Raw genomic sequence first — 11,326 nt, 5'->3', positions numbered from 1 at the left:
ATGATGGAAACTCATATAGGTCACATATAATCTTCTGGGGTCCACTCTGGAATTAGACCTATAAGGGCGGAATTACTCCGACGGGAATATAAAACGGAATAAAAGATATAATGTAATTTTTAGATGCAAACAAAAGCTTTTATTATGGAATCATAGAGTATCCGCACCATATAGATGTAATATACAACAAACCACCGCAGATGGAACCCGGTGACTCTAATGCACATGATAATGTATATATGGATAGGATCTTGTATCCCACCACACTCCTGATTAAGATGATCAGATGAGATAAGAATGGGAAACTAGAAGTGGAAACACGTTCCTATGGCCGCCATATTGTCGTGCAGCAATATAGATAGTACAAACTGGCATTACACAATCACACAAAGCACAAGATACAAAATAAACAACAGAACAAAGAACTAAGCATGTGGGATATATGTAAGAACTAGAGGAGCATTAATGAAATGAGTAACAGGTCAGTCATCAGCCTGCTTGTGAAGGGCTCTAGGGTGGAGGCCTCTTGGACTGTGCGAGGCAGCAAGTTCCATGGCCAGGGCTACAAAGCTAAAAGTTTGACCCCCAAATGCATCATGGGAGTTTCCTGGTGCTGCTGGTAACAGTCCTTTATCTGCAGAAATAAACAAGCGGGGCAGTAAGGAGTTAGAAGCTGCTTCTGGTACCTTGGACCATGAAATGTAGGGCTGGGAGAGTCAGTAAGATTATGTAGTCACCATCTTACAGGCAGCCGGTGAAGGGAGTAGAGAATGGGTGTTATGTGGCAGGAACGGGCTGGTTAGGTAACAGACTGGCTGCTGCATTCTGTACAAGCTACAAGCGGTGTAATTCTTTTGCTGGGAGACCCAGGAAGATGGCATTGTAGTAGTCTATGTGTCTGAGGGAATCAAGTGCTTCATTCTGGCTATGGTCCACAGATGAAAGAACGAGGATTTGAATGTGGATGATACCTGATGTCTGTGTCAGCCACAATCCAGGACAACACAAAGATTCCGCAGTCAGCATTTTGTAACTCTGAACCCCAAAGTATAAGTCATGATGGTTGGTAAAGCTGTAGTCTTGTCCTTTGTTGGTGATCTTAGACTGAGTCACAGCCAACTGGGATCATCCACCCCTGGAGCTCAGCTACACAACCATTTAGGATGGGATGTAGTTAACAGCCGGGAATGTCAATAGCACTCGCCACAGCTATTCTCACTCGTGGGTGTCCACGACACCCATAGAGTGGGAATAAAAACTGTGATGAGCGCAACGAGCCACCAAGCCTGCAGCATAGCGAGCACTGCCGGTATTCTGGCAGCCGGGATGCCGCTGTTGGTATATTGACACAGCCAGCATTCCATCCGCTGGGATATCATTACCATCCCACTTAGGATTGGTGTTTGGTTCTCAGTACATGGAGCAGAAGACAAGTCATCTGCATAGCAGTGGTAGGCCAGGTCATGACGTCTTATTATTTCACCCAGTGGCAGCATGTAGATGCAAAAAGTATAGGAGATAGGACAGAACCTTGAGGAACAATGCATGACAGTGATAAATATACTCCAGAAGATTAAAATGGTTCCTCACTTGGGTAATGTCTAATGTGCTCAACAAGAGCTGATTTATTTCCCACACTCAGGGAATGGAAACGGCTTCTCACCTGTGTGAGTTCTCTGATGTCTAACAAGATCTGATTTCTGTAAAAAACATTTCCCACACTCAGAACATGGAAATGGCCTCTCACCTGTGTGACTTCTCTGATGTGTAACAAGATCTGATTTCTGTAAAAAACATTTCCCACACTCAGAACATGGAAATGGCCTCTCACCTGTGTGACTTCTCTGATGTGCAACAAGATGTGCTTTACTAAAAAAACATTTCCCACACTCAGAACATGGAAATGGCCTCTCACCTGTGTGACTTCTCTGATGTGTAACAAGATGACCTTTACGTAAAAAACATTTCCCACACTCAGAACATGGAAATGGCCTCTCACCTGTGTGACTTCTCTGATGTTTAACAAGATCTGATTTCTGTAAAAAACATTTCCTACACTCAGAACATGGAAATGGCCTCTCACCTGTGTGACTTCTCTGATGTGTAATAAGATCTGATTTACTTAAAAAACATATCCCACACTCAGAACATGGAAATGGCTTCGCACCTGTGTGACTTCTCTGATGTGTAATAAGATTTGATTTATTTAAAAAACATTTCCCACACTCAGAACAGGAAAATGGCTTCTCACCTGTGTGAGTTCTCTTATGTCTAACCAGAACTGATTTTTGTAAAAAACATTTCCCACACTCAGAACATGAAAATGGCCTCTCACCTGTGTGACTTCTCTGATGTGTAACAAGATCTGATTTCTGTAAAAAACATTTCCCACACTCAGAACATGGAAATGGCCTCTCACCTGTGTGACTTCTCTGATGTGCAACAAGATGTGCTTTACTAAAAAAACATTTCCCACACTCAGAACATGGAAATGGCCTCTCACCTGTGTGACTTCTCTGATGTATAACAAGATGACCTTTACGTAAAAAACATTTCCCACACTCAGAACATGGAAATGGCCTCTCACCTGTGTGACTTCTCTGATGTTTAACAAGATCTGATTTCTGTAAAAAACATTTCCTACACTCAGAACATGGAAATGGCCTCTCACCTGTGTGACTTCTCTGATGTGTAATAAGATTTGATTTACTTAAAAAACATATCCCACACTCAGAACATGGAAATGGCTTCGCACCTGTGTGACTTCTCTGATGTGTAATAAGATTTGATTTATTTAAAAAACATTTCCCACACTCAGAACAGGAAAATGGCTTCTCACCTGTGTGAGTTCTCTTATGTCTAACCAGAACTGATTTTTGTAAAAAACATTTCCCACACTCAGAACATGAAAATGGCCTCTCACCTGTGTGAATTGTCTGATGTGTAACAAGATCTGATTTCTGTAAAAAACTTTTCCCACACTCAGAACAGGAATATTGTTTCTCACCTGTATGTACTCTCTCATGTATAACAAGATTTGACTTATCTGTAAAACATTTCCCACACTCAGAACATGGAAATTGCCTCTCACCTGCCTTAGCTGGCTGATGGGTAATATGCTTTGTGCTCTGTGTAAAACATTTGGTATCTATAGAACAGGGAAACTCTGTTTCTACTGTCAGAGCTGTAACAAATGCACCAATATCAGAGTGATCAGGAGAACATTTCCCAGGATCAGAGGGATCAGCTGATAGAGCTGGATGTATAATTGGGGTAATGGGGTTATCTCCTGGAGAATCCTGTCTACTGTCATTATCTTTTATGTCACAATCCGGGGATAACATTAGATGTCCTTCTGAGATATTCCTGCTTGTGTGTCCATCTGCTGGAAAATGGAAATAAAATACATTACGGAAATATAAATTGGCAAATAATTATAAAATGAGTAGATAATATCAAGGATGTCAAAAGGAAACCATTTATATTTCTAGAACTGACATTGTAACCCGGACTAAAGTTCTGGCTTTGTTTATATGTTATTTAAAAAAAGACTAAGATGTTTTGACTGGAGCTTGATCAACACTAACTGCTCATGTGGGATTACTAGAGGTGACATGGACGCTCATGTGGGATTACTAGAAGTGACGTGGACGCTCATGTGGGATTACTAGAGATGACATGACGCTCATGTGGGATTACTAGAGGTGACATGGACGCTCATGTGGGATTACTAGAGGTGACATGGGCGCTCATGTGGGATTACTAGGTGACATGGACGCGCATGTGGGATTACTAGAGGTGACATGGACGCTCATGTGGGATTACTAGAGGTGACGCGGATGCTCATGTGGGATTACTAGAGGTGACATGGACGCTCATGTGGGATTACTAGAGGTGACATGGACGCTCATGTGGGATTATTAGAGGTGACGCGGACGCTCATGTGGGATTACTAGAGGTGACATGGATGCTCATGTGGGATTACTAGAGGTGACATGGACGCTCATGTGGGATTATTAGAGGTGACGCGGACGCTCATGTGGGATTATTAGAGGTGACGCGGACGCTCATGTGGGATTACTAGAGGTGACGCGGACGCTCATGTGGGATTACTAGAGGTGACATGGATGCTCATGTGGGATTACTAGAGGTGACATGACGCTCATGTGGGATTACTAGAGGTGACATGGATGCTCATGTGGGATTACTAGAGGTGACGCGGACACTCACGTGGGATTACTAGAGGTGACATGGATGCTCATGTGGGATTACTAGAGGTGACATGGGCGCTCATGTGGGATTACTAGAGGTGACATGGGCGCTCATGTGGGATTACTGGAGGTGACATGGGCTTTGCAATACTAAAACACCAAAGAAGATAAAGTGCTGCCCTGTTTGCGCACTAATATATAACCTTTTAGTACAGTAAAGTATCAAGCACAGGGAACCAAAACAGATATTGGAAAAAAAAGACTCTTTTGTGGGAGCACTCTAATTCAGAGGTTACAGTATGATCTATGTAATACTGATAAGAACAATTTGGGTAATGTTAAAGTCAGAAAAATATCATGATGCACACTGCCATATTTGCACCTCATGCGTGTCCCCCCTGCACACTCATGACCCCACCCGTGCGTGCGCATACACACCTTTGCGTGCACTCGCAGGCGCGCGGCATGCGCATTTACGGTAGAGTTTGTGTACGTCTAGCGTGCGACTCAATCGTTACATATTTTAACCATATAATGTATTTTGTAGATTATGGTCCCTTTGATAGAATCTGAAAGTTTAGTTAATATAGCATGTTCATGGACAAAGAGATCCCTCTTTGTTTGATACGAAGGGTCAGACAGGGGTTACACAGTGGTGTTTAGTATCCATCGGAAGAGTATTTAATTAGCAATATTCCGGTGTTGGTTTGAAGCGGATTACTCGCTCATGCGTATAGTTATGGACATAAGAAGTTTATGGACATTTACTATATTTGCACTTTATTACCCATGCGGCGGGAAACCTCAGTTCCCCTCCCACCTGAACAGTTTGAAATAGACACAGCCCACCTGTATGAACCAACCTATGACCTTTTTTTATAATGCGGAGACGAATTCCTGTGTCCAATGAACAATAAGATTGTAGGGACCATTGTATTGTACTGTGTGTAGGGTATATAAAGACAAGCTGATCTGATCCAGCTCTACTCTTCTCATCACTGATAATCGGGAGCTGGATATCCAGAAAGGCGCTTGCGATTGTTTCCCTTGTGCGTAAGTTTCTCTGCAACCATTTATCTCCTATTAATGTTGTAAGCCATCTCTCTCTCTCTCTCTCTCTCTCTCTCTCTCTCCTTCCCCCCTTAAAAGTAATTGTGTCTTTATTGTATTTTAACGTGTAGTAATTCTGTTAGGTATTTTATGTTAGTTTGGTAGTGTATGACTTGTATTGTGTATTCTTTTGCAATAGAACGTTCATTCAAGGTGTTAGAACCTAAGACCGGTATCTGAGTGTTTATTACATTGCTAAAGGGTTACAGATTGATTTGGTGGGTGTGGAAGAGCCCACGTCTCACCAAACAGAAGAAATTCCTATATTTGGAGCACTCTTTTGATTAATGTATATGTATGAAAAGATGAAAACTGTATTTAATTTAAAACTTAGCTTTTATTTATCCAATACTCAACTAAAATATAATAACAGGGGTATACTAGAAATATCAATTGATTATTCCCCTTCTAAACAGTGGTAAAAATATGAATAGATCAAAAAGAGCAAATACTATCGTCTTAGAATTTTATATTTTGCTCAAAAATTGATAATAAGAGAAATGATAATAATCTATCAGACTTATTCAATAAGCAGCAGTAATGACAAAAATTAAAGACAAAAAAATGATAGTAATCTATAAAAAATATCCAATAAGCAGCAGTGATAATATTGGTGATATATAGTCTATACAATCAGAAAGATTATAGATAGGTTCAAATTTAATATCTCATGTAGAATCCAATCTGATAATACATGTTTAAATTACACCTGGCGGTATAAATGCTACTGTGCATGTGAGGTCGGCTTCTCCCCATACTTCACAATGTTTTTCTGTGCATTAACATCCCTTCCATGCCAAAAAAGAAAGTACTATCCATGTCTGTGTGGAGACACATAAGAAATACATAGTTGCAATTGAATTATACTGAACATCCTGTCTTCATAATGATTCATTTGTATCTTTAAATGAAGGGCTGACACACTATTGTTATTGTCAGGTAATTATGTAACAGATGCAGATAAAGAGAAAATTAATTTATACTGGCATGGATAGTAGAAAAATAGATGGTGACACTCTAGTCTGCTAGTCCCATCTGCTGTCTAACCTCATCCATGAGCGGAGGAAAGATGAGAGTAGGACCGTCGACTGCGTCACGGAAAAAAGAAAAGCTGGCACACTGGCTAGAGACCCCTTCGTGGTGTTAGATGGGCCCTGATGCTTATAAGCCTTGCAAGGTCCTAAATGCGCCACTTGGGTCCGAGCCAGAGTCCGAAAATGAAAAGATCCACAGTGACAGAGTAGATCACAATTGTGTTGATATCACTAAATCATTTGAGAGCATTTAAATTGTGTGCTGAGATTGCACATACCAGAACTACTCCTGATGGAAAACATGGCTATTGCTGGAAAACTATTAATATTTTCTTAATAGGCACAAATTAAAACAGATTCACAGATATTCATGTCCACAATGGTTGCGCCTTGCTTATTGCCATATTTTTTGTAAAAAGTTGGTACCTATTATCTTGTCAAGATTACACAGATGTAGCTCGTCACATGTGAGATTGTACCTCTAGAAAGCAAAAGATAGCCGGCACTCCAGTTCACTGATCCCATCTGCTGTCTGACCTCATCATTAGAGCGGAGGACAGATGAGAGTGGGATCGTGGGTTGTGCCGTGGAAGAAGAGACAGCAGACGGCAACCTGAGAAGCCGTGTGTGGTGTTAGGCGAACCCTGTTGCCACTTGCCTTGCAGGGTCCGGATGCGCCACCGGAGACCAGGTGTCCGTCCGTGAAGGTGAAGATTGACAGGAAGAGAAAAGATGTGGGGAGTGTCGGGTGAGTGAGTCTGACCCGCAGGTCACTGTACATTACCACTCGCGATCTCCCCGAACTCGATGGATCATTGCCGCTCAGCCGCTCTGGATAACTGCTGCTGGTCACGGCTCCCCCTGCAGTGAGGAGTCCGTGCGTGAGGCCGTTAGTTGTACGTACGTTTCACCACCTGGGCTTGCTCACCTGGCAGCCTATAGTGGTGTTCAGATGGTGCATTTAAAAAGGGATCATCAGCCAATCACTTTCCTGAGATCCTAATTGCCTAATTATGGCATGATTTTGTCCAGCAATTCTATCCATCAGACAATGCTTATTCTATCGGAGCTCCACAAATAGTAATTAGTATACATGAATCACAATATTATCATACTGATTAGAATAATAATCTTCTAAGGGTATGATGTGTTAAATTAAAGGTATCGAATAGGTGTTTAATTAATGAGCAAAATTTAGGAAAAGAATTATGGTTGATCAAATCAAAAATATATAAGCTGAGATATCCAACAGAAGGTGAAGGTTAAAAAAATCAATTTAAGCTTTCTAAGCATACAATTTAAATAATTAGAATAAACAATATGTTTAAGAAAAATTTAAGCTATGAATTTATTGATACAAAAGTTAATTAATTAATAAGGGGGAGGAAAAGAAGTGCAAGATTATTGAGATAAGGAGTTAATAATGATAATAATAGTAAAAATAATCATAACAGACATAATAGTCAAATATACCAGTGACAAAAGTCGGTGACCCAATGATCATAATTGAGATTGAAGTAACTGTGATTACCAAATTAATAAACAGTTATAAAAAATATATATAAAAGTATATTAAAAGAACAACTCATGTTTTGGAAATGAAAATATCTGGGACATGCATCCTTGCAGTGTCCTAGCCGAATATTCCTCCCTGTTATTATGACCATAAAGTCTAAGCTGTTCCGTCAAAGTCAATATGAGGTAAAAATTCAGCACTGATAGATAACGGTTTATACCTTAGGAAAACGGAGGCGGGGAAAAAAAGGGGGGGGGGGAGAGAAAAAGGGAGGGAGGGGGGGGAAAAAGGGGGGGGGGGGGGGGGAGGGGAAAAAATGGAGAGAAAAGGGATGGGATAGTGAAATGAGGAAAAATGTGTGTGAGATAATGGGAAACAGGTGATTATAATGCGGGGGAAGCTTGTTTAATTGATGTGTATCATGAGTGTTAATAGTCTGTTTGTGAGTGTTTTAAAACCTAATTGTGTAATGATTTGGCTGCGGGTGATGGGTTTGAGTCCTATATATAAGTCTGCTTAAAATTAATCCAGCAGATGTGATTGAAGCCTAATAATTGTGATGTCGTAAATGGAAAGTGTATTACTAAAGTGACAAAAATAAGTGACATTAAACACAAAAATTAATTATGCACACGTGGGATAACACAAAACAAATGATTGTTGGTGATAGAGATATCTCCTTATTGGATAGTGTCAAGAAGTGTACCTAGTTGCTGTTCAAACATACATAGATAAGAAAAAATGATAAAAATTATATAAATAAAACATATAATGAATTGGGGAAGAGAGGGAAGGGACAATGGGAAGGGTGAGTCAAGGAGGGCACCGAAAGGGGAGTGAGTTGAAAATAAGGTGATAATTGTATATTGTTAGGATGCACTGATACTTTAATTTGCTATTACAGTTATTGTGTTGATATGGTCTAGTGAAAATTGGCCTGATACATACCATGTAGTAAAAGTATGTATTACAGGCCGGGGTAGCACAAATTTGTTAGAGCTGAAGAAAATCCAAATTAGAAAAGGAAGAGAAAGAGAGAGCGCGCAGGAGCGCCATTTGAGATCTAAATGAGGTGTCTCAATACCACATGTAAGTAATCATAGAAACACCGTATAGTTTATGTGTTCGTTGAGACCTGATGGGGCTAAACTTCCCAATAGGTAAGTCCACTGGCTCTCCTTTTTGAGTAATTCCTGCATTACATCACCCCCTCTGATTCCAAGTTTCACCTTTTCCAGGCCAAAAGCTTGCATTCGATGGGTGTCACTATCCCATCCCTTTTCTCTCCATTTTTTCCCCTCCCCCACTCTTTTCCCCTCCCCCCCCTTTTTTCCCCCTTTCCCTCCCCCCCCCCTTTTTCTCTCCCCCCCCCCTTTTTTCCCCGCCTCCGTTTTCCTAAGGTATAAACCGTTATCTATCAGTGCTGAATTTTTACCTCATATTGACTTTGACGGAACAGCTTAGACTTTATGGTCATAATAACAGGGAGGAATATTCGGCTAGGACACTGCAAGGATGCATGTCCCAGATATTTTCATTTCCAAAACATGAGTTGTTCTTTTAATATACTTTTATATATATTTTTTATAACTGTTTATTAATTTGGTAATCACAGTTACTTCAATCTCAATTATGATCATTGGGTCACCGACTTTTGTCACTGGTATATTTGACTATTATGTCTGTTATGATTATTTTTACTATTATTATCATTATTAACTCCTTATCTCAATAATCTTGCACTTCTTTTCCTCCCCCTTATTAATTAATTAACTTTTGTATAAATAAATTCATAGCTTAAATTTTTCTTAAACATATTGTTTATTCTAATTATTTAAATTGTATGCTTAGAAAGCTTAAATTGATTTTTTTAACCTTCACCTTCTGTTGGATATCTCAGCTTATATATTTTTGATTTGATCAACCATAATTCTTTTCCTAAATTTTGCTCATTAATTAAACACCTATTCGATACCTTTAATTTAACACATCATACCCTTAGAAGATTATTATTCTAATCAGTATGATAATATTGTGATTCATGTATACTAATTACTATTTGTGGAGCTCCGATAGAATAAGCATTGTCTGATGGATAGAATTGCTGGACAAAATCATGCCATAATTAGGCAATTAGGATCTCAGGAAAGTGATTGGCTGATGATCCCTTTTTAAATGCACCATCTGAACACCACTATAGGCTGCCAGGTGAGCAAGCCCAGGTGGTGAAAAGTACGTACAACTAACGGCCTCACGCACGGACTCCTCACTGCAGGGGGAGCCGTGACCAGCAGCAGTTATCCAGAGCGGCTGAGCTGGCAATGATCCATCGAGTTCGGGGAGATCGCGAGTGGTAATGTACAGTGACCTGCGGGTCAGACTCACTCACCCGACACTCCCCACATCTTTTCTCTTCCTGTCAATCTTCACCTTCACGGACGGACACCTGGTCTCCGGTGGCGCATCCAGACCCTGCAAGGCAAGTGGCAACAGGGTTCGCCTAACACCACATACGGCTTCTCAGGTTGCCGTCCGCTGTCTCTTCTTCCACGGCACAACCCACGATCCCACTCTCATCTGTCCTCCGCTCTAATGATGAGGTCAGACAGCAGATGGGATCAGTGAACTGGAGTGCCGGCTATCTTTTGCTTTCTAGAGGTACAATCTCACATGTGACGAGCTACATCTGTGTAATCTTGACAAGATAATAGGTACCAACTTTTTACAAAAAATATGTCAATAAGCAAGGCGCAACCATTGTGGACATGAATATCTGTGAATCTGTTTTAATTTGTGCCTATTAAGAAAATATTAATAGTTTTCCAGCAATAGCCATGTTTTCCATCAGGAGTAGTTCTGGTATGTGCAATCTCAGCACACAATTTAAATGCTCTCAAATGATTTAGTGATATCAACACAATTGTGATCTACTCTGTCACTGTGGATCTTTTCATTTTCGGACTCTGGCTCGGACCCAAGTGGCGCATTTAGGACCTTGCAAGGCTTATAAGCATCAGGGCCCATCTAACACCACGACGGGGTCTCTAGCCAGTGTGCCAGCTTTTCTTTTTTCCGTGACGCAGTCGACGGTCCTACTCTCATCTTTCCTCCGCTCATGGATGAGGTTAGACAGCAGATGGGACTAGCAGACTAGAGTGTCACCATCTATTTTTCTACTATTCATGCCAGTATAAATTAATTTTCTCTTTATCTGCATCTGTTACATAATTACCTGACAATAACAATAGTGTGTCAGCCCTTCATTTAAAGATACAAATGAATCATTATGAAGACAGGATGTTCAGTATAATTCAATTGCAACTATGTATTTCTTATGTGTCTCCACACAGACATGGATAGTACTTTCTTTTTTGGCATGGAAGGGATGTTAATGCACAGAAAAACATTGTGAAGTATGGGGAGAAGCCGACCTCACATGCACAGTAGCATTTATA

General features: G+C 40.5%; 1 protein-coding gene across 1 annotated transcript; it reads right to left on the bottom strand.

Moving 5' to 3' along the window:
* Window positions 1–1,127: 1,127 nt before the first annotated feature.
* On the bottom strand, window positions 1,128–3,380 carry LOC134984483 (zinc finger protein OZF-like). The gene has a single exon (XM_063950051.1). It carries the CDS (start codon window positions 3,342–3,344, stop codon window positions 1,626–1,628), a length of 1,719 nt encoding a protein of 572 aa, XP_063806121.1. The 5' UTR covers window positions 3,345–3,380; the 3' UTR covers window positions 1,128–1,625.
* Window positions 3,381–11,326: the final 7,946 nt, after the last annotated feature.

Source organism: Pseudophryne corroboree, assembly GCF_028390025.1.
Source record: "Pseudophryne corroboree isolate aPseCor3 chromosome 3 unlocalized genomic scaffold, aPseCor3.hap2 SUPER_3_unloc_58, whole genome shotgun sequence".
Lineage (NCBI taxonomy): Eukaryota > Metazoa > Chordata > Amphibia > Anura > Myobatrachidae > Pseudophryne > Pseudophryne corroboree.
Note: the sequence above shows the minus strand (reverse complement) of the source record. Positions and strands in the feature narration are given on the sequence as shown.

What these genes read in the sequence shown, in the direction of transcription:
- LOC134984483 (XM_063950051.1), bottom strand. Translation starts at nt 3,344, where the DNA reads ATGTTATCCCCGGATTGTGACATAAAAGATAATGACAGTAGACAGGAT.